At 34.4% G+C, this 24545-nt stretch overlaps 3 protein-coding genes across 3 annotated transcripts; 1 reads left to right on the top strand and 2 right to left on the bottom strand.

The window, feature by feature from the left end:
• Positions 1–7054: 7054 nt before the first annotated feature.
• Positions 7055–10675, bottom strand: LOC106423862 (65-kDa microtubule-associated protein 3). Its single transcript, XM_013864619.3, has 12 exons — positions 10421–10675; positions 10152–10234; positions 9840–10046; positions 9500–9751; positions 9212–9421; positions 8969–9124; positions 8526–8837; positions 8359–8446; positions 8201–8274; positions 8032–8106; positions 7722–7947; positions 7055–7635 (listed from the first exon to the last, which is right to left on the bottom strand). Exons 2-12 carry the CDS (start codon positions 10212–10214, stop codon positions 7166–7168), a joined length of 2133 nt encoding a protein of 710 aa, XP_013720073.2. The 5' UTR covers positions 10215–10234; positions 10421–10675; the 3' UTR covers positions 7055–7165.
• Positions 10676–17371: 6696 nt separating this feature from the next.
• LOC125592654 (MAP7 domain-containing protein 2-like) lies at positions 17372–18434 on the top strand. Its single transcript, XM_048767982.1, has 3 exons — positions 17372–17540; positions 17737–17936; positions 18015–18434. Exons 1-3 carry the CDS (start codon positions 17372–17374, stop codon positions 18432–18434), a joined length of 789 nt encoding a protein of 262 aa, XP_048623939.1.
• A 297-nt stretch (positions 18435–18731) lies between these two features.
• LOC125593477 (65-kDa microtubule-associated protein 3-like) lies at positions 18732–22116 on the bottom strand. Its single transcript, XM_048770164.1, has 12 exons — positions 21855–22116; positions 21586–21668; positions 21274–21480; positions 20934–21185; positions 20646–20855; positions 20403–20558; positions 19960–20271; positions 19793–19880; positions 19635–19708; positions 19466–19540; positions 19156–19381; positions 18732–19069 (listed from the first exon to the last, which is right to left on the bottom strand). Exons 2-12 carry the CDS (start codon positions 21646–21648, stop codon positions 18918–18920), a joined length of 1815 nt encoding a protein of 604 aa, XP_048626121.1. The 5' UTR covers positions 21649–21668; positions 21855–22116; the 3' UTR covers positions 18732–18917.
• Between the last annotated feature and the right edge of the window lie 2429 nt (positions 22117–24545).

Genomic DNA, 24545 nt, shown 5'->3' on the forward strand with positions numbered 1-24545 from the left:
TACATATACATTTTTAGAAACTACTTCAACAATAATTGATGAAGTTGGTAATGTTGAAGAACCTAACTTTGATGCAAAAAGATTTTATGAAATGTTAGATGCTGTGAATCATCTATTATACACTAGTTTTAGAAAATGTCTCTCTAAATAGTCTTTAGCAGCTAATGATACATGCATGGCCAAGAAGAATGAGTTAGACGAGTCATTGCTTGAACTGGATGAATCAAAACCTAAGAAGGATGGACCAGTGACCAGAGCAAGGACCAAAAGCTTCTTGGATGAGCTCATCAGGTTGTGTTTGAGCTGAATACTTAGACGAGCTGCATGAGTTAAACACTCTGAATGAACTGAACAAGGAGGGAACATGGAAAACGTTTATGGAGAGTTTGTGGTCTTTGTTAGAAAGATGGACCAAAAAGAAGACAAGGAAGAAATGACCTAATTAGTTTAGAATTTTTCCCGACCTTGGAATATTTTGGGCCAACCAATATTTGGGATGACCAAACAAGAGGGCAAACCAACACTCTTAATGGGAGATCCAAATGCTCAGCTGATTTCCCCAGATCGATTTGTCTAGCAACTCCACCCGTTCGACCAAACAATCTACTTGGACGACCCGTTCGACCCGATAACCCGTTTGACTTTGGATCTGGGTCAATTGAGAAAGCGGGCTAGGCGAAGGGTTGGTCTTCAACTAAAGCGAGTTTTTTAAAGTCAAACCCTGTTTTCTGCTTAGTCTTTGGTCAAGTCTTATGTTTAATTATTTGCTTTGTTTTTCTCATTGTGTTGTGTTATATAAAAAAGGCATGTGTACTTCTTTGAATAAACAACTTTGTTCATTTTCTAATAAACTAGGTGATTCGCCCGCGCTGATCCGCGGTTTTAGTAGACTTATATAATAATGAATAAAATACATGTTTTATATAAATAATATTATGATTTTTAAGTAATTAAAATTGTATTTAGGGTTGAATCAGAAATGGTGGACACAGATATAGTGTTTATATGTTCAGATAGATCACCACTGGACATCCTCCTTGCTCGTCTGCCTCACCGCTAGTGCAATGGTCAGCTGTCGCTGTGGTTTACGTAAGCTCCTCTCAATAGCGTAAAAATCAATAGGATCTTTAAAAAAGGTACTTTCTAATATTTATTATAAATAAAAAAGAAAAGACATATACAAGTTTCATAATAGCGTAACTTACCTTTGTAATCCTTGATGCAAGCAAACTTAACAACACATATAACAACCGTAGTATTGTTCTTTTCAGTGTATTCCATCACTTTTTTGGCAAAATTGCTCCATAAAGTACATGTCAAATGAACATTCCTACGTAATTATTGTGTTAGTGTTTTTTCTCCGTAGAGTACAACGCACGTAAAATTTGGAAATAAACTTACATGACATCACGTAGAACGATATCAAGTTTTGTATTATTCTGCCCCTTTGTTTAATTTGCTCCAATGGTCCAACATTGACAATTTGACCAATCACATCTGCAATATACAAATATTAAATAACTATATTATATTCTGGATTTAAATTAAAAATTATTTTTGATAATAATTAAAGTGACAAAACTTACCAACCAAGACGTTTTTATCAAGCTGTCCCGATAATATCTGGTCAAAGTTTGCAAAATATTTCTGAGGAATAGTTTTTGGAAAACCATCAGCAGGTTTAACCTTAGTTGTTCAGAAGAATCCTATCTTGTAAGGATAAGGATTGGTCCTAAATTCCTCAAGATAATCTTTCAACTGGAAAGCATTGATGATCACAGCTTGACCTTCTTTCAGAAATTTTTGGTGTGGCTTGCTCAGGTCTTCTTCAACTTGAGCATGAATCCTTGTTCCCTACAAACACATACACTATTATAATAAGAACAGATTTACGGCCAGAAATTATCATTTATTCAAACTTTTTATTATAATTAAGTAACATGTAAAAATTAACACAATACTATATATATGTTTGTATGGATGACGAACTAACCTCTTTATCGACCAAAACCATTTCAAGGGAAATTCCGGCAGCGTTTTTGTTTGCCTTCCAAAGTACAAGAATCTGCACTTTGACTTTTTTGTTTTTCATTAGCTGAATCAATGTCATTCACAAAAACAAAAGAAGAGTTTCTCTTTGTGATGATCGACATTACCAAACACTTTTTGTTTCGTGAGGAAGTTTATAATAGATGCATTGCACTAACCTATCGTATGTCATATATATATATATTAGAGTTTGAGTCAATTAATGTGGTTCATTTAGTTAATTCAATACTAATTTCATTCCTTTTATTCAATATATAATATATTCTCAATAATGATTTCCTTCCTTTATTATTTTCATATTTAATGAGATATATATAGTGACTTCTTCGTCAAGGTAAATGTTATGAGTATCAAATGTAGAAGATACTTACGTGACACATATAATGAAAGAGTTTATTGAGAGGTGCATTTATTAAGATGAGTATTAATATTGTAAAATAATTATGTGACTAAGAGTCGTTATTTTTTTTTAAACAAATGTGAAGTATTTATTGAGTTGTGTTTCACGTGATTCATGTAAGAATAATATGATATTCTTAATTTTTAATTTATTTCCTTTTATTATATGAACATTAATGACTTAATGTAATCTGTCATGATCCCTAACTATAGGAATATATTGGCGTCACATGCAATCTAAATATAATAATGTCACCTGCAAACTTCACTTTTCCGCATGTTTGATCAATATATATTAGAATATTTAACGCATATTAGGTTAAATCACTTTTGATTTATATTCCAATTAACTTTTTATATTCCTTCTTAATACTTTTCTCATTATTCTAATATATTTCCAGATTATAGACTTAGTTATTTAACATATCATTGGGAAAATACCATTATTAAACTACTGAATATATGCACGATAATAGAAAGCTCGTTAACAATAGTATGAAAAAAAACCTTTATTATTGATTTATATCATGACAATAACCGAATTAATCAAAAATAAAACAAAAAATTTCCATTAATAAAAAATCTTTCAAAAGCCACCGCTTTACCAATAGAAGAGTATACTATTGATAACACGTTTCAAAACTTAAACGATGACAATGAGCTTCCGTTCATACGCATGATTGATTCAATCTCCTCCAAGCTTAAACTCTTAATTTGATCTTCTGATAAAGTCAAATCTGAAAAAACAAAAACATTGAATTCAAATTCCAATCATAATATATAATTATTATTTTTATTGTTAAAAACGTGAGCTTACTTGGATTTTCCCTACTTTTTCTTTGGTTGCATAATATATATTGTGATAGTATTTTCCAAGTAGCATTCCACACGTTTTGTGGACTTTGGATACTATGTGAAAGCAATAGGACACAAAACAGCTTACGTAGATCCTGGCATGATGACCAAAAACGTGCTTCTTTAATAGCTTCAATATTTTCTTCATCATCTTCCTTCCACAGCTTACGTAGATCCTTTGCTTCGTTTTTTGTAATAAGCGACATGATATTAAGCTTTTAAGAAAAAACAACTTTAAAATGTAGTAAGCAATAAAATGTAAAAGATATATAACAGCGTTGATCTTGCATACACGTGATAATATATGATTACCAATTATTGCATTACCTTAATTGTTACCATATTAATGCGCCGCATTAATTCACGATTAATGATTCTTCATACTATTTATCATGAGAATTAAATGTGAAGAATATATGTTACGTGATGTTGTTAATTCATTATTAATTGGTAATAATTAATGCGATACATATGGTGAATTAAATATGAACACATTCTTTCTATATGTGTTCTTTTTTTCTTGTGTGTTATATGGTTACAACATATTTAGAATTGTGTGTCACGGATCTTATTTAATTCACACACAAAAATGCAATTACTATTCATAATTAATGTTCATATCAATCAATGATTTACCAATTAAAGGAATGAAATCGATATTGAAAATATATGATTTTCAATCAAACACGTTTGAATGGTAGCTCATTATTGATAAACAACTTATAATATATTTTTTAATGTGGTGCAATGAAGAAACCACAAATGACAAAAATAATGTATATGTAATCTACATCATTTATAATGTATTATGAGGAGATCTGTGTGTTTTTGACGTCATTAATAATTAACCTGGAACATAATAATTATAAAAATGACTTTATTATTGATTGAGAACTGAATATTTAAAAAAATACAATAAAAATTAAAATATAACTGAAAAAACAATAAAAACAATGAAGAATAAATTGATCTGAAAATTTAAAATTTTGGTTTCCACGTTTTAGATTTTGGATCCCAAACAAAATTACGTATGGACCCATGTAACTTGTTATTCTCCATCCATTCCAACAACTTGGATTTATCTTGATGATCAAGGAGATTGACATAATTTTCTTTTCTCATATGAATACTATTATATTCATACCACTTGGATCCCTGGAACATATTTCAAACCATAATAATAAGATTTTGAAGAAATAGAAGTAATAGACTATAAAAATATAAATATGTAAAAGTCACTTATATCAACACACAAGAATTCTGCTGGTTCCTTATGTTTTGAAGACGTCTCATTATGCCATGTGCCTAACTCCTTTACAACATAAAATGATCATTCGGTTAAAAGATATTGATGAAGTGATGAAACGTGATATTATCACGCAAAAATAAGATGACCTGATATTGACGAAGTGTTGTAACGTGAACTTTCTGTATATTGTAGTCAAATCATAATAAAATTATAATACTTATTCATGAGTTGGCCATCTGTATTTGGATGACTTCATAGAATAGGGTGCAAGAATCACTTTGGCAAATTTTGATTATTGAGTCTTTGTTGAATATATTTTTATGCGTGAGACATGCTATGTTTTTTGTCGGTGAGACTTTATTATATAGATGTGAGCCACGATTGAAATTAGGGTTGGAAGTTTTGATTTGCCTAATGACATGCCATGTGGAATTTTAAACATGCCATGTCATCTTATTTTTGTGAGACTCTTTGTAAAGAGGACACATAAGCAAATTTTAAAAAATCACTTGGTAAATATAGACTAGGGGATTGAATGCAAACTCTTTTTTTCCTTGGTGAGCATCATTGATTGTTAAAGTGTCATATATAGCATTCGACTTGGCTAACGCTTTGGTGTGTGATATCAAAAGGGGAAGCCGTTATAAGGTAAATGAGAAGTCCAATCCGCAAGCTTCTGTGCGACCTTTCACTCTATCCATCCTTCTCATTGGTGTTAGTAACCCTTCGACCGAGGATTTATCTCTCAACCATCTAAGCAAGTGCATTTCTTGGGTCATATCGCATTAGCTAGGATGATAAATATTAGAACTGATCATAATTTATTTGAAATTCACATTGATGCATGGACTGAGTTGTTTAAAGAGTATTTTCCAGAAGAAAACATGTCTGTTGATTCTTATTATAAGGTTAATAAATTGGTTTATAGTCTTGGGTTGCATGCAGAGATGATAGATTTTTGCATCAGCGATTCTATAATATATTGGAAAGGCGATGAGAAGTTAATAGAATGTTGCTTCTGCAAGAAGCCAAGATTTAAATTTCAAGGAAGAGGGCTGAATAGTCTACCGTACTAAAGAATGTGATATCTACCAATTACAGATAGGTTGAAAAGATTATATCAATCTGAGAGAACTGCTGGAGTGATGAGTAGGCATGCTAAATATGTCCAAATGGATGGAGAGGTCACTCATCCATCAGATGCAAAAGCTTGGAAACATGTCAATACGGTACATAGAAATATTTGTAATGTTTATCTTGGGCTATGCATAGATGGAATTAGTCCATTTGGAATGTCTGGACCACAATATTCGGTGTGGCCAATAATTTAATGTTGCATTTGAATCATGTCACTTTCGGGTAATCATTCATCGTTATGTATTTGAGTTGTATAGTATTTCATGTGGAAATACTGGTCTAGAAGTTGCCTTATTGAGCTTTCTATTTGTTTAGCATTCCCTTTCCATTTCCTCTCTTTGAAGGATTGTAAGTAGAAGTGATGGATATGGTTGGGTTGGTGAATTTAAACCGAAGAAAACTTGTCTAGGTATTATAAGACCGATAGTAGGACATGATAACTTGTCGTGTGGCATATACATGTGTAGTTAATACTGCGATGTGAATCCCGGGTTGGTTTTGGAGGAACTGGTCGGTACAAACTTGCTAAGGAATATTCCCTCTGTTTCACATTAAGTGTCATTTTATATTTTTAAATTTGTTTCATTATAAATATCGTTTTACATTTCCAATGAAAATATTAAATAAAATTTCCAGTTTTTATCTTTAGTTTTAATTCATTAATTAATTAAATTAACAAACAATGTATTAAATAGGAGTAAAAGATGAAAATTACTCCATCTGTGTAAAAAATTTAAACGAATCTTATTATGAAACAGAGTATTACATTTTACCCATTTGGTTCATTTACAAGGTACAACGTCTTTTATCGTTCTTTCTTTTCCCTCACCTTTCCATAAGCCCATAACCAATAAGATGCCTTCGACCCTGGTTCTGAGCCAACACAACGCTGCATCAGTCTTTGAAGTTGGGATAAGAGCAAATACATTTTCTGGATCTAGCCTAAGACAGTGAAGAAACATTTACGTTTACAATTCTGTCGGTAAAATATAGAAAGATTTACGTAACGGGTCACATTTACACTTATTAATAACACTATCTATCACACTATCTATCACTTTGATAGATAAAGTGGTAAAAAGTTAACGTATAAACATTAATGTTTATTTATATCTCAAGTTTGATTCCCTCTTGTGTTTTCTATTTATGAGTTTCTCGAGTCACATGCACTTTTGAATATAAACATTCATTCATTTTTAATAGATTTAACATTTCAAAAACAAAACGGAAAAGAAAATAAATTTTAAACACTTTTCGGAAAATTTGAAAATGCGGAATTGTCAAAACAATTTAGAGTGCTAGTAATAGTCCCACCTCCACTTCAAGGAAGGTAAGAGACTAGAGAGTCTCTTGTTAGTCTCCATAGACATGTAAAACCGATCACTTCAAGAGAAAAAATAGCCAATCATATAATTGACCTTTTACAAACCAAACCACAAACAATTTAAGTTTTGTTTTCTAAAAGACAGATTGAAATCAGACGTGGATCGGAGACTCAGATTGTAGCATGAAGGCGAGTCTTCGTTCCTCAAAGGAGTACTCAATAACTTCAGCCTTTTCAGGGAGAAATCTTGCATTGTTGTTGTTGTTGAGTGGGGTTGGTGCAGTTTGCATGGGGACAGAGATTGTTGCTGGTGTTGATGGGATCGGAATCATTGATGCTACATTCTTTGGTGTTTGCATCATCATCATCATCTTCTCCTCTTCCAATTTCTTGATAATGTTGTTGTTCTTGACCGGAGTTGCAAAGGACGATATCTCGTTCACTGCGTTGCTTTTCGAGTTTGGAACAAGTTGCTGTGGCGTTGCTATGTTGGCCTTTGATGCAACCACCGTGGTTGAGATGGGTGAGAATGGTTTGCGAACTAGTGGAGACTGTAGCTGTTCACAAGGATTCATTGACTGTTTCCTTGAGGGAAGTCCAGCAACATCAAGCCCTCTTCTTCCTGCAGGAGAGCAACGCATTTCAGAGAAGTACTCAACACTATGATAAGCAATGTAGTTACATTTTTATTGTAAGACTCAAAACTACCAGTTGATAAAGCTCCATCGACTTGGACTTGGCGTTGATCTGCTTTCTTGTTAGGTTTAGGAGTCTGATGCATCCCTGCTCCTAAGGAGAGTCTTCGGTTGGTTGCGGTACCACCGGTTGACATTCTTGGAGCCTTTTTGCCACCAAGGGGTTTTGATGGGCTCGGTTTTGATCCATAGAGCGCCTCTTGTTCTGCTATGAGCTGTCCTTGGAGCTTCTTATGATCCTTTAATATGCAGAAAACATGTAGTTAGTTTAAGAAGATTGTATTTGCCAAAAGTTTCTGATGGAAACAAAGTGAAGTACATACCCGTTGGCGACGGTGTTCTTCTTCTCTTTCCTGCCTCAGTAAGTTATACTCCTCAAGCATGGACAAAAGACGGATCTAGAAACAGAAACAGAGAATTACAAATGGTCAGCGATTACATTATGAATAATAGAAAATGAAATCAATTTGAGATTTTATAGAGAAGTCATACACCATCATAGAGAAATTCAATTCCCTTCTCTCGTTCCCAAACTATTGTCTTCGAAGCCAGTGCTTCTACCATTACTGGATGAATGAACATGAAAAGATATTACCATCATAATCTATTCAGAGTATAAACAATGGGGATATAAACAAAGAGTAACTTACCTGGAAGTTTGTTAACAAGATTACGAGCTTTTTCAGCACGCTTGAGAGTAAGATGAGCTCCTCGTCCAGCATTGTATCTGTTATCGTCCTGTAGAGTGGAAAAATATCAGAAAAATGTAACGAACTTTGTGACTTTACAAATGTTTCTGCGATTCCGCGGCTCTAACCCTGTTGTATTCTTCTAGCCAGCTTTCCTCATCGCAGGCAGACAACCATTTCTCGACCTTCTCAAGTATCTCCTTCCTACTTAAAGCTTCCTCTTTGACCTTAGATATATGTTGCTCAAGATGCTCCAGGACCAATGTGGCGTCCACAATACCAGATTCTATGGCTACTATAGTCTGATCCATAGCACTATCTGAAACTGGTAACATGTGGGTTTTCCTACATATCTCCTCTAGCTCTGATCTCTTCTTCACAACAAGTTCTTTCATTTTGCTTGCCTTTACCTCGCCCAATCGGACAACTTCTGCCTCGACCTGTATATGGCAATGGAACTCACGTTAAGGTTTACAGACATGAACATAAAAAGAAACTTCCATTTACTTGTAAGCTTGATTATAGTGTTGTTATACAACAGTGTAACCATGAAAGTTTTTCAACAGCTTACGTATTTGATGAAGTCTTCAGAGAGACTATTGGCTTGAGTTATTTCATGTTCTGATGCAGCTATATTGCAGGTAATGTGCTGATACTCTTGCTGCTCTTCTATGGGTGTATCCATCAAATTCCAGAGCTCTAACATGGTTGTTGCTAGATCTTGAAGCTTCATAAGAATCCAGTAAGCAACTATGAGTGACAACAACATCAAAGAACAAATCTAGATAACTCGCCAAAGTAATTTACAAATTACCTTCTGCATTCTCTGTATCTTAACTTCCCTCAGCTTTTGAACTGCAGCATCCAAGTTGTCAATGGTATGATCACTTAAGCTTCTTGGTCCCTCTGGATCAGTTAATGTGGGATTGACTTGTCTAACAACCTCATTGAAGTCCATACCAAGTACTGAACAATGAGAATATAGAGTACACAGGTGCTTCCGAATAGTCTCCACTCGATCACTCTGAAGGAAACAACAAAACAAAGTAAATAAACAGATAACCAAAAGAAAAGAAGAAGCCAAGTTCAAATGAAATTTCACCTTCTCCTTCTGAAGTGCTTGCAGATGGCAGTTTAACTCCTCAAGCTTTCTCATAGACAAGTCGGTCTCATCGATGGGTGGTTTGGAGAGAACATGTTCTCCTTGACCTTTGATATCATTAGTGATATTCTCTACTTCTTCTAGAACAAGAAGGAACTGGTTTCTTCTCTCGATTTTCCTCTTCTGCATCTCTTCCAATTCAGGAAGAATCTTCCCAAGCTCTAGTTTCAAGCTCCCAACGCTTTGATCAGACTTAAACACATAAAAAAAGAGAAGGTTAACATGGAAAAATCTTCCTCAACAAAAGCAAACACTTAATCCTCATCAGATACGCGCTCACCTGTCTAATATGCACAGGGCGTTCTCCCATTGCAGAACAGATGGAAGCAAGCTCTGCTTCAGCATCAGCAATAGCTTGTCTTAGCTGAGCTCTGCATCGATTAGCTTTGTCAACTTTTCTTCGGTAAACTTCCAAGCATTCACGTTCAAGCTCAAGCAGCATTTTATCTCTATCAGTTTCAGTTTCTCCAACTTCATCCCAAATAATCTGATTTTTTTTTTAAAGAAATAAACAAAACAAGATCTCAATACAGATATTGATACGAAAGACAAAATAGTTTTTTTTTTTTTTTAATTATCAAACTCACACCACCTGAAGTTCGTAAAGGAGAGATCCACAGGTTGTTTCTACTTGAAGGATCGGATCTTTTGCCATTTCGAAAATGCTTCTTCTGCCTGTAAAGGAAACCTTAACTAACTATGTCATTCCCAAAAAGGAAACAGGAGATTTGCTAACGATTCCCATACATCTCAATCAACCAATTGAATAAGTAAGCAACGAAATCGACTAAACTATGTAGAGTCGATTTGACATTGGGAAGCAATCAATTTCAGAATTAATCAATGAGAGAGAACGCTTGCCTGAAACTAGAAATTTCTCGTATACTCTCCAGAGCTGCTCAATTTGAAGTTTGATCTGTTGCTAGTAGATTCGATCAGATTTTGGCGTTGTAGATTTTCGAAATAGAGAAACAATTTGAAACCCAAGATTGAAGTTTCTGTAGATAGAGAGAGAGAGAGAAGAGAGAAAAATAGCCGTTGAAAGATGTTAAAGGTCGACGTGAAGAGAGATGATGATGAGAATAGATTTGGAATTTCCGTCCGTTACCGGATCAGCTCTTTCTTATTCCTTTTTGAGCTTTTGAATTTCAAATATTGGGTCCCAATCATGTGCATCGCGCTTCGACTGGACAAATAAATCTAAACCGTCAAATAGTACATCTTTTGAGTTCATATTTTTTTCTTTTCTTTAGAGTTCATTCGACTGAAAACAATATATTGGAAACTATAAATGTTTTTGTATTCATTTAGAAATATAATACGGACCTAATTGGCAAATTGTGCTTTTTAATATACAAATTGTTTTATTATTTTTTAAATTTTCAATTTTTTTTTAAAATTAACATTTTCAAATTATTTATAAAATAATATAATTATGTGTTGATTTATACAATGAAAAACATAAATAAAAATATTAAAATAAATTAAATATCAAATAACATATTTTTATAAATTAGAAAGTCAAAGTTAAGTTAATATAAACACACAAATAAATCAATGTAGATTTAAACATATTTAAATTTAAAATTTAATACTATACAATAAAATACCCAATTAATATTAGTTGATTTAATTTTGAAATAAACAGTTTAAATTTCTATTATAATAAATTATATTATATATTTTAATATGGTAAACATGAAAAAAATTAAAATTGAGTTAATGTGTACATAACTTGAGCAAATCTTCCAAAATATTTTAGGGAAATTGTCAAAAATACTACATTCATAATACCACTTTTTATGTTTATACTAACCATTTTTACTCTCATTTTTAAAGAGAGAAAATACATTTACAACTCTACGGTTAACTAATATCGAATTAGATGGTTTAGAGTTGAGAGGTGGGATATGGTTTTTGGAATGTAAAATTTAGGATTCTAATAAATATATAAATAAATACTTAAAAAAATTATTTTTTTTTTAAATAGTTTCAAATATAATTTTGAATTTCAAAAAGAAATATTGAAATTTTTTTTTGAAAAAAGACAATTTCGTAAAAAAAATTATTTATTAAAAAAATTATTTATTATATATATATATATAGTAATGGTATAAGAATTTTTTGCCTCTTAATGAAGAAAATGTTTTTGAAAATGTTTCTTTAGTGATGATAAACATGAATAATGACACTAACAAAGTAGTAAACATGAAAATTCTCCTATTTTTCTGATTATTTTATTAAACATACAAAATGTTAGTTTATTAAGATACATTTTAAAAAGAAAAATACCATAGGATAAAACTACAATTTTTTTTAATCACAAATATAGCAGACAAGAGTTAAAATGATCAAAATAAACTGATATCTTTATGACACTATGATAAGCTAGACTATGAGGGTTTTTCGGTGTTGAGGGTTTATGAAGAAGTGGAGATTTGACGAAAATAAGCTAGACAGTTGCGAGGGTTTCTCGGTCGTCCGAATTCAAAAGGTGAAGATTTGTCGAGCTTGACTTCTGTCCACATCTGATGTGCCTTGATGTTGAAATGAGTTAAAAGCCTAATCCGTTTCAGCTCGAGTGATGAAGTCATTATAAGGACATGTGAGTCAACGTCTTCCTCAGCCCGCAACCTGAAAGCAAATAATCAATCTGTTAGAGAGAGAGAGAGAGAGAGAGAGAGAGAGAGAGAGAGAGGCTTATCTCAGTGAAGCTTGCGAAGGAGTATTTTCAGGCGCTTCATCAAGGAGAATACGATTGCCGGTAGTGTGATTGTGTATCTATGTGAAGATAGCAAGCATGAATAGGAGATTGTGCCTATACTCTAATAGTGATTCCTAAAGCTGGTAAATCTTGATATTTTTGATCTCTTGTTGTAGGTACGGAAGCTAGATCAACCGAATGGTCGAAGAAGCTTAAAACAAATCGACCAAAGAGATGATCGGCTGGACGATATGAATGAAATCTGGCTTTTAAACCTTAAACAAATGGAAAACGAATGAGATGCTAATGATAATAAGAATAAAAAAGGATAAGTGAACAAAGGATAGGATGGATCATGCTGCTGGTCATGTGACATTCTCAGCTTGATCAGTTGATGATCGAAGTGGATCGAGATGGTGCTTTGCTTGCTGGTTGTGTAACTCTCTCAAGCTTAGCTAATGGATGGGATGGACGTGATGGATTGATAGACAACACATAGATCTATGGAAGGGATCTTTAATAAGTCAGATTGCTATGAAGCTGTTTCTCACAACACTATAAAGAAAAACCATAGCTTTAAGAAAACTAGAACACTGGATATTTCATAAATTTTCAAAGATGTGTGTTTTACAAAGATGAAAGACAATGTGCATATGTTTCATAATGTCAGGGGATAGATGTTGTGCTCGTAAAATATTTGGCTCGGCCAGAGTTTCACCAAACCGCCCACACCAGCCATTTAGAATTTACCATCAATATATGTTCAGTCCAAAGAGCATATCTCGACAACCATAAGGAAATTTTCCATAAACCCAATTTTCCAAGCACGACAACTCATCAAAGAATCACTGAGGCTTGGAATCACCAGAAAAGCTTCACGGGTCAGGAAATTAAGGATTTACAAACTGAAGGTGAAACCCATCTAGATGCGATATCAGTTTTTAGAAGTGAATTCAGGCCCAACCAAGGAGCGGCCTTAATTAAATTCAATTATGAACTTCAATAGAGATCTCTTATGGATCCAGGAATCCAAGAGTAAGGAGAAAATACCAAGGGGAATTTAAGATGCAATTAATTTTTCAAAACCAACCGACATTGTTTATGAAAAGTCTTCCACCAATTCAATTTGGTTCAGACCAAAAATTTCTATGGAAGCCATGAGATTATTTAGACCAACCAGAAGACAAGGCAGATGTCATTATCTACACTCTACACTCAAAATAAATTTATTGGAATCAAAGTTTTGATGGCTCCATTGAATATAGCTGTTAGGCTTGATTTTCTCTTGAAACAGAAGGAAACTTGTGGATCTTTTGTATCTGGACAGATTCTAGATATAACCACGGCCAAGAAGCCCCCTTGATGTTCTCCTCTCCTTGCTTGATGAAGAATATGGCCGCTGGTCTTGGGCAAGAATTTGTAGAAACTCTTTTAAGTGTATAGTGTCAACTTGGCTGAATATTGAAAGTTGATATGTAATACGATAACTTATTTTAGTAAAAAAAAAAAAATTATCAGAGCCAGGTTTCAATCCTTGGACCTGTGGGTAACGTCTTCCACCACACTTCCGCTGCGCCACTCTGATTATGCTTTCTTATTTTGTATTATATATGTAGATTAATCAAACTTATACTTCCTTATGTCTTGTCATTGCTGATGAGCTTTGTTTCAGGCAGGTCTTACCAATTGATCAATAATTTAACTTCTCTTTTTGTAATTGTTAGCTATACGAATAGAGATTTTTACTCGAATAGCATAAAAAATTTGTTATATAACTAGAATAGCATAGAAAAGTTGTAAATTACTAGAATATTTTTAATCCCTAGTATTAGTAAATTACATTAAAGACTCTTGCTTAGTTTTTTTTAATTGAGATTAGTTTTAATTAACAAATCCACATCACTAAAACTGCAATCCACGTCATAAAAATTGTAATCAAAAGAGAGGGAGAGGGAAAGACAATCAATCTACGTTTTAATTCAACACCACAACTTCCTTCAATCATCATTTACCCTAACCGAACATTTTTATTTATCGTCCTTTGTCCGATATCGTCAGTTCGAACCTGTCTTATCCGATATTGTCTTCATCATCGTCTTTGTCGAAATTGTATTCTCCGCAATCTTCTTCTCCGAAATTGTCTTATCCGCAATCGCCCGAAATCGTCTTCTCCGGTATGTTGTGACTGAGTTTGATTTATGTTGTGGGTATGTTTGATTTATGTTGTGGCTGAGTTTTATTTATGTTGTGATTGAGTTTGATTTCCATTGTGGCTGAGTTATATATCATGTTCTGGCTGAGTTAGTTTTCCATTTGCGGCTGAGTTAGACATTATGTTTTGGCTGAGTTAGTTTTCCATTGCGGCTAAATTATATAATATGTTGTGACTGAATTAGTTTTCTATTTCGGCTGAGTCATATATGTCTTTTATAATTAGATGGATGTTCCTGAAGATCAAGCACAAGATTACCCTCCAAGACTTTACGCAGAAGGAGCTTCTAATCTAGAAAATAAAGAGATTAATCACAGTTGCAATATGGGAGATTCCCTAACGTCAAAGAGGCAATAGGACTTGATGTGTGGGAACACCTGAAGGAGTTTCCCGTTGGAATAATTGCTAAGTTAGCTGATAGCAAATTTGTGTGGTCTGGTAGGACTGTACACTATCTACTATGTAGGCAGCTGCGAGTATATAAGAAGGAGTTTTGGAGCCTCGTTGTTGATCAACCTATCAGGTTTAGCTTACACGAATTCAGTGAGATCAAGAGGTTAAACACAGATCCACTGCCAACGGAAAGTTTTGAACCTAACCAATACAAAACGTTGTGGGAGGAGTTGAATGTATCGCATGGGATGTGACCGAAGCTAGATGAACTGAGGCCAGCATTGAGGTCTGTCGGCCCAAGAGTTTTGAAAAGCGTAAATGGTTAGGGATGTTAGTTTTTCAAGCTATGGGTGCTTGTTGATTCTATTAAGATGAGGACGTATCCATGGGGTCGGACTGCATACGAAGTACTTGTTGATTATATTAAGATGTTGTATCCACAATGACGGTCATACACCATAAACGGCCTGAAGGATGTGTTGCAAGTTTGGGCTTATGAATCTGTGACTTGCTTTGGAGAGCATTTTGGGAGAGTGGTTGATGAGCAAGAAATTCTGTTTTTTTCGATGGGGTGGAAAGCGCACACGTGCAAGTTTTACTACTGTCATCTCTGAGGAGATTAGAGATCATGGCGAGGTATGTATTGATGGATGAGTTTTTATTTATTTTGTGACTGAGTTATGAGTGATTGGTGGCTGAGTTATAAGTTATTGATGGTTGAGTTATGAGGTTTTGATGGCTGAGTTATTAGTTATTGTTGACTGATTTATGTGGTTTTGATGGCTGAGTTATTACCCATATGATGGCTGAATTATGAGTTACTTTTGTAGGTGCATGTGAAGAAAATGGTTATGAAGGACTCTCTACAAGATCTGTTTCCTCAATGGCCGGGTGAAGCAGAGGACCCACAATTTGTGAAATTGATATCAGACATATATGCTGGTAGGTTTGTTTGAGGTTTTTGGGATGTGCAGATGAATGAGAACAAGAACAAGAACAAGAGAACGAAAGTTGATGTTTCGTCAGCTGCTGAGCCACCAACGAAGAAGCAGAAGAAAGATAAGAAACACAAGGAAGCTGATGTAGAGAAGAAGAAGGAGAACTGATGTAGCGGAAGCTTCTGGGTTTTGTGAATACTCTTCACAATGCTTAATCAAAAGCTCTTAGGATTGAAAATACTCTTCTCAGTGGTTTATGGAAACCTCTTTAGGGTTTGGAAATACTATTTCCTGTGCTATAAATCTCGTATAAAATCTCTTTCTTATTAAATCATAACAAAACTAAATACAACTTTAGGCTTGAATGCCTATTTATAATAAATCACTAATCTTAGAAAACCCTAATCTAATTTAATATAGGAAAACCATTAAAACCATAAAACAAAAAAAGTAATTATCCTATTAATAAATAATAATAATATTTGGAATATATCCACATATTCTCTGCATAATTCTCACCGGGTTGGAGAAGATTCGTCCTTGAATCTTGATCGTGGTCTTTGACTCCAAAACGTTTTCCAAGAAAAACTCTTCCTCGAATCTTCAACAGCATGTTTTGCACGATTTTTGCATGGATCTGTTTGTAATTTGAATCTTCATAAATCCGTTTTTGCACAAAGATTGCACGGAGCAGATTATTAATATTCTGCACAAAATCTTCATCAACACGATTACGCCCTATTTTTGCATGACTCCGATTTTCAAAGGATCCATCTTTAAAGACAAAGTCGACAACACGGACATAGATAAAACTCTCGTCATCTTCATCATCTTTTCCGACTTTCAAAGGATCCATCTTTAAAGAAAAAGTCGACAACACGAACATCATTTTCGATAAAATCTTCATCATCTTCCAATTGCATATCTTGAGCTCGTGTTTCTTTGATCTTCTTTAACTCTTGTTTAAACTTATTAAATCCCTTGCAGAGATCTTGTTCGAACTTCTTCAAAGCGTTGCTGATATCTTTTTCGAACTTCTTCAAAGCCTTATTGATATCTTGTTTAAACTTGCTGACATCTTGTTTAAACTCCTCCACGATCTCAGCTAGTTGTTGTTATTGTAGATGCATCTGCGATCAAGATGATATAACCGTTTGGCTCTGATACCAACTGATGTAGCGGAAGCTTCTAGGTTTTGTGAATACTCTTCACAGTGCTTAATCAAAAGCTCCTAGGGTTGAGAATACTCTTCTCAGTGGTTAATAGAAACCTCTTTAGGGTTTGGAAATACTCTTTCCCGTGCTATAAAGCTCGTATAAAATCTTTTTCTTATTAAATCATCATAAAACTGAATACAACTTTATGCTTGAATGCCTATTTATAATAAATCACTAATCTTAGAAAATCCTAATCTAGTTTAATATACGAAAACCATTAAAACCATAAAACAATAAAATTAATTATCGTTTTAATAAATAATAATAATATTTGGAATATATCCAAATATTCTCTGCATCAAGAATGCAGAGGTAAAAGGTGCTACCGAGGAGGAAGGTATGGAAGATATGGGGACCAATGCGGCTCTGAGGACCATAATGACTACTCTTGATAATATTTCCAGAAAGTTTGACAGCTATGATGGTAAATTTGAGATGTATAACTCATGGTTTACTGCCTACGATTTCCACTTCAGAGAGTTAGACCGAAACATTTCAAATATGGAGATGGGCATTGGTGATAGACTCCAAGCTGCAGTGAATTAGCGTCTGAAATTTCTGGGTGTAGGGGCAAACTATGATTACCTCTCACAAGTCCCCCACCGATCTTTACCCTCACCACATAATTTATCACATAAGTCCGTAAATATCCACCAACGGCAGATAAGACCCTTGTTGCTAAAGGTTTGAAAAAAAAAGAGAGTCTTTGGCAGAGCAGCTTGCTAAGGCCAATGCCAAAGGTTTGGGGGTTAAACTGAATTCAGAGGACGAAGTTGCTAAGGCCAATGAGGTGAAAAGGAATTTGGTTGAGGAGTTTGGTAATAATGATCTTGATTTCGTTGATGTTTCTCCTGCTAAAGATCTAGCATATGGACGCGGCTGCAGGGATAAGCCAAAACAGAAATATGATGAGGTAAAAATAATGAAGAGGCTGATGCTATGAAGAAGGAGGCGGCTGAGTTAAAGCAAAAGACAGCTGAGTTAAAAAAAGCAAAAAGAGGAGTTAAAGAAGCAAAAGGCGTCTGAGTTAAAGAAGCAAGAGACTAAGTTAAAGAAGCAAAAGGAGGTTGAGTTAAAGAAGCAAAAAGAGGAGTTAAAGAAACAAAAGGAGGAGTTAAAGAAGCAGGCCCCTCCTCCAAGAAGAACATCGAAGACTCGTGCATGTGTAATAAGAATACATATTCAGCCACAACCAAAGCAGATTGAAGATGTCATTGAGCTTGCAGATGTGACCGACGATATTGTCGCGACACAAAATGAGCTGTTGCCGGAGTCTGATGAGGAGGAAGAGGAAAAGATTAGGTCTACAAGAATAAAGGATTATCGGGAGAGAGGTGTTCAATTATCTCCAAATGAGTGTGTAGTGATGCATGCATATGCTCCTTTAGCACCAATTTTCTTTACATTGTAGACAATGGAACGACGTGCATGAGGAAGACTTTTGAACCTTCACCAGGAATATATGATCCTCTAGCACATGTTGATCCGGTTAAAACTAATATACTTATGCAACACATAAGGCCATTAGAGTATGGACCTTTGCACCATTTGCTGATACATCTAATATCAATTTTTGCATTAACTGACTTGTGTTTAATAATTAGGAAAATTCCATTTGAAAAAGCTCACGAGGATATTGAATTCTATATGATCCTCATCACTGAAAGACCGTGGCCAATGAAGGAATATGGATGGTTGTTTCAAAATGTAAGTCTACTTTAGGGCTGAGTTATGTAGTTTACAGCTGATTTACATATTCTTTGTGGCTGAGTTAAGTAATTTACAGATGAATTATATATTATTTGTGGCTGAGTATATATTATTTTTAGTTGACTTAATCTTTTTTGTACAGCATGTGGCTGCATTTATTAGAGTCCTCATTGCAAGGTCCAAGCTAGATCCCAGCCCATTCTGGTCTAAACGCATTGCCTTTATAGACTTTTGGTACTTTGGAGTATTGGTTCACGATTACAACCAGTTCATGTTCACAAGGATTCATTGACTGTTTCCTTGAGGGAAGTCCAGCAACATCAAGCCCTCTTCTTCCTGCAGGAGAGCAACGCATTTCAGAGAAGGACTCAACACTATGATAAGCAATGTAGTTACATTTTTATTGTAAGACTCAAAACTACCAGTTGATAAAGCTCCATCGACTTGGACTTGGCGTTGATCTGCTTTCTTGTTAGGTTTAGGAGTCTGATGCATCCCTGCTCCTAAGGAGAGTCTTCGGTTGGTTGCGGTACCACCCGTTGACATTCTTGGAGCCTTTTTGCCACCAAGGGGTTTTGATGGGCTCGGTTTTGATCCATAGAGCGCCTCTTGTTCTGCTATGAGCTGTCCTTGGAGCTTCTTATGATCCTTTAATATGCAGAAAACATGTAGTTAGTTTAAGAAGATTGTATTTGCCAAAAGTTTCTGATGGAAACAAAGTGAAGTACATACCCGTTGGCGACGGTGTTCTTCTTCTCTTTCCTGCCTCAGTAAGTTATACTCCTCAAGCATGGACAAAAGACGGATCTAGAAACAGAAACAGAGAATTACAAATGGTCAGCGATTACATTATGAATAATAGAAAATGAAATCAATTTGAGATTTTATAGAGAAGTCATACACCATCATAGAGAAATTCAATTCCCTTCTCTCGTTCCCAAACTATTGTCTTCGAAGCCAGTGCTTCTACCATTACTGGATGAATGAACATGAAAAGATATTACCATCATAATCTATTCAGAGTATAAACAATGGGGATATAAACAAAGAGTAACTTACCTGGAAGTTTGTTAACAAGATTACGAGCTTTTTCAGCACGCTTGAGAGTAAGATGAGCTCCTCGTCCAGCATTGTATCTGTTATCGTCCTGTAGAGTGGAAAAATATCAGAAAAATGTAACGAACTTTGTGACTTTACAAATGTTTCTGCGATTCCGCGGCTCTAACCCTGTTGTATTCTTCTAGCCAGCTTTCCTCATCGCAGGCAGACAACCATTTCTCGACCTTCTCAAGTATCTCCTTCCTACTTAAAGCTTCCTCTTTGACCTTAGATATATGTTGCTCAAGATGCTCCAGGACCAATGTGGCGTCCACAATACCAGATTCTATGGCTACTATAGTCTGATCCATAGCACTATCTGAAACTGGTAACATGTGGGTTTTCCTACATATCTCCTCTAGCTCTGATCTCTTCTTCACAACAAGTTCTTTCATTTTGCTTGCCTTTACCTCGCCCAATCGGACAACTTCTGCCTCGACCTGTATATGGCAATGGAACTCACGTTAAGGTTTACAGACATGAACATAAAAAGAAACTTCCATTTACTTGTAAGCTTGATTATAGTGTTGTTATACAACAGTGTAACCATGAAAGTTTTTCAACAGCTTACGTATTTGATGAAGTCTTCAGAGAGACTATTGGCTTGAGTTATTTCATGTTCTGATGCAGCTATATTGCAGGTAATGTGCTGATACTCTTGCTGCTCTTCTATGGGTGTATCCATCAAATTCCAGAGCTCTAACATGGTTGTTGCTAGATCTTGAAGCTTCATAAGAATCCAGTAAGCAACTATGAGTGACAACAACATCAAAGAACAAATCTAGATAACTCGCCAAAGTAATTTACAAATTACCTTCTGCATTCTCTGTATCTTAACTTCCCTCAGCTTTTGAACTGCAGCATCCAAGTTGTCAATGGTATGATCACTTAAGCTTCTTGGTCCCTCTGGATCAGTTAATGTGGGATTGACTTGGCTAACAACCTCATTGAAGTCCATACCAAGTACTGAACAATGAGAATATAGAGTACACAGGTGCTTCCGAATAGTCTCCACTCGATCACTCTGAAGGAAACAACAAAACAAAGTAAATAAACAGATAACCAAAAGAAAAGAAGAAGCCAAGTTCAAATGAAATTTCACCTTCTCCTTCTGAAGTGCTTGCAGATGGCAGTTTAACTCCTCAAGCTTTCTCATAGACAAGTCGGTCTCATCGATGGGTGGTTTGGAGAGAACATGTTCTCCTTGACCTTTGATATCATTAGTGATATTCTCTACTTCTTCTAGAACAAGAAGGAACTGGTTTCTTCTCTCGATTTTCCTCTTCTGCATCTCTTCCAATTCAGGAAGAATCTTCCCAAGCTCTAGTTTCAAGCTCCCAACGCTTTGATCAGACTTAAACACATAAAAAAAGAGAAGGTTAACATGGAAAAATCTTCCTCAACAAAAGCAAACACTTAATCCTCATCAGATACGCGCTCACCTGTCTAATATGCACAGGGCGTTCTCCCATTGCAGAACAGATGGAAGCAAGCTCTGCTTCAGCATCAGCAATAGCTTGTCTTAGCTGAGCTCTGCATCGATTAGCTTGGTCAACTTTTCTTCGGTAAACTTCCAAGCATTCACGTTCAAGCTCAAGCAGCATTTTATCTCTATCAGTTTCAGTTTCTCCAACTTCATCCCAAATAATCTGATTTTTTTTTTAAAGAAATAAACAAAACAAGATCTCAATACAGATATTGATACGAAAGACAAAATAGTTTTTTTTTTTTTTTAATTATCAAACTCACACCACCTGAAGTTCGTAAAGGAGAGATCCACAGGTTGTTTCTACTTGAAGGATCGGATCTTTTGCCATTTCGAAAATGCTTCTTCTGCCTGTAAAGGAAACCTTAACTAACTATGTCATTCCCAAAAAGGAAACAGGAGATTTGCTAACGATTCCCATACATCTCAATCAACCAATTGAATAAGTAAGCAACGAAATCGACTAAACTATGTAGAGTCGATTTGACATTGGGAAGCAATCAATTTCAGAATTAATCAATGAGAGAGAACGCTTGCCTGAAACTAGAAATTTCTCGTATACTCTCCAGAGCTGCTCAATTTGAAGTTTGATCTGTTGCTAGTAGATTCGATCAGATTTTGGCGTTGTAGATTTTCGAAATAGAGAAACAATTTGAAACCCAAGATTGAAGTTTCTGTAGAGAGAGAGAGAGAGAAGAGAGAAAAATAGCCGTTGAAAGATGTTAAAGGTCGACGTGAAGAGAGATGATGATGAGAATAGATTTGGAATTTCCGTCCGTTACCGGATCAGCTCTTTCTTATTCCTTTTTGAGCTTTTGAATTTCAAATATTGGGTCCCAATCATGTGCATCGCGCTTCGACTGGACAAATAAATCTAAACCGTCAAATAGTACATCTTTTGAGTTCATATTTTTTTCTTTTCTTTAGAGTTCATTCGACTGAAAACAATATATTGGAAACTATAAATGTTTTTGTATTCATTTAGAAATATAATACGGACCTAATTGGCAAATTGTGCTTTTTAATATACAAATTGTTTTATTATTTTTTAGATTTTCAATTTTTTTTAAAATTAACATTTTCAAATTATTTATAAAATAATATAATTATGTGTTGATTTATACAATGAAAAACATAAATAAAAATATTAAAATAAATTAAATATCAAATAACATATTTTTATAAATTAGAAAGTCAAAGTTAAGTTAATATAAACACACAAATAAATCAATGTAGATTTAAACATATTTAAATTTAAAATTTAATACTATACAATAAAATACCCAATTAATATTAGTTGATTTAATTTTGAAATAAACAGTTTAAATTTCTATTATAATAAATTATATTATATATTTTAATATGGTAAACATGAAAAAAATTAAAATTGAGTTAATGTGTACATAACTTGAGCAAATCTTCCAAAATATTTTAGGGAAATTGCCAAAAATACTACATTCATAATACCACTTTTTATGTTTATACTAACTATTTTTACTCTCATTTTTAAAGAGAGAAAATACATTTACAACTCTACGGTTAACTAATATCGAATTAGATGGTTTAGAGTTGAGAGGTGGGATATGGTTTTTGGAATGTAAAATTTAGGATTCTAATAAATATATAAATAAATACTTAAAAAAATTATTTTTTTTTTAAATAGTTTCAAAAATAATTTTGAATTTCAAAAAGAAATATTGAAATTTTTTTTTGAAAAAAGACAATTTCATAAAAAAAATTATTTATTAAAAAAATTATTTATTATATATATATATATATAGTAATGGTATAAGAATTTTTTGCCTCTTAATGAAGAAAATGTTTTTGAAATGTTTCTTTAGTGATGATAAACATGAATAATGACACTAACAAAGTAGTAAACGTGAAAATTCTCCTATTTTTCTGATTATTTTATTAAACATACAAAATGTTAGTTTATTAAGATACATTTTAAAAAGAAAAATACCATAGGATAAAACTACAATTTTTTTTAATCACAAATATAGCAGACAAGAGTTAAAATGATCAAAATAAACTGATATCTTTATGACACTATGATAAGCTAGACTATGAGGGTTTTTCAGTGTTGAGGGTTTATGAAGAAGTGGAGATTTGACGAAAATAAGCTAGACAGTTGCGAGGGTTTCTCGGTCGTCCGAATTCAAAAGGTGAAGATTTGTCGAGCTTGACTTCTGTCCACATCTGATGTGCCTTGATGTTGAAATGAGTTAAAAGCCTAATCCGTTTCAGCTCGAGTGATGAAGTCATTATAAGGACATGTGAGTCAACGTCTTCCTCAGCCCGCAACCTGAAAGCAAATAATCAATCTGTTAGAGAGAGGGAGAGAGAGAGAGAGAGAGAGAGAGAGAGAGAGAGAGAGAGAGAGAGAGAGAGAGAGAGAGAGAGAGAGAGAGAGAGAGAGAGATAGAGAGAGAGATAGAGAGAGAGAGAGAGAAGAGAGAGGCTCTCTCTCTCTCTCTCTCTCTCTCTCTCTCTCTCTCTCTCTCTCGAGAATCTCTCTTCTTATCTCAGTGAAGCTTGCGAAGGAGTATTTTCAGGCGCTTCATCAAGGAGAATACGATTGCCGGTAGTGTGATTGTGTATCTATGTGAAGATAGCAAGCATGAATATGAGATTGTGCCTATACTCTAATAGTGATTCCTAAAGCTGGTAAATCTTGATATTTTTGATCTCTTGTTGTAGGTACGGAAGCTAGATCAACCGAATGGTCGAAGAAGCTTAAAACAAATCGACCAAAGAGATGATCGGCTGGACGATATGAATGAAATCTGGCTTTTAAACCTTAAACAAATGGAAAACGAATGAGATGCTAATGATAATAAGAATAAAAAAGGATAAGTGAACAAAGGATAGGATGGATCATGCTGCTGGTCATGTGACATTCTCAGCTTGATCAGTTGATGATCGAAGTGGATCGAGATGGTGCTTTGCTTGCTGGTTGTGTAACTCTCTCAAGCTTAGCTAATGGATGGGATGGATTGATAGACAACACATAGATATATGGAAGGGATCTTTAATAAGTCAGATTGCTATGAAGCTGTTTCTCACAACACTATAAAGAAAAACCATAGCTTTAAGAAAACTAGAAAACTGGATATTTCATAAATTTTCAAAGATGTGTGTTTTACAAAGATGAAAGACAATGTGCATATGTTTCATAATGTCAGGGGATAGATGTTGTGCTCGTAAAATATTTGGCTCGGCCAG

The sequence above is a fragment of the Brassica napus genome, chromosome C9 (genome assembly GCF_020379485.1).
Source record: "Brassica napus cultivar Da-Ae chromosome C9, Da-Ae, whole genome shotgun sequence".
Classification (NCBI taxonomy): domain Eukaryota; kingdom Viridiplantae; phylum Streptophyta; class Magnoliopsida; order Brassicales; family Brassicaceae; genus Brassica; species Brassica napus.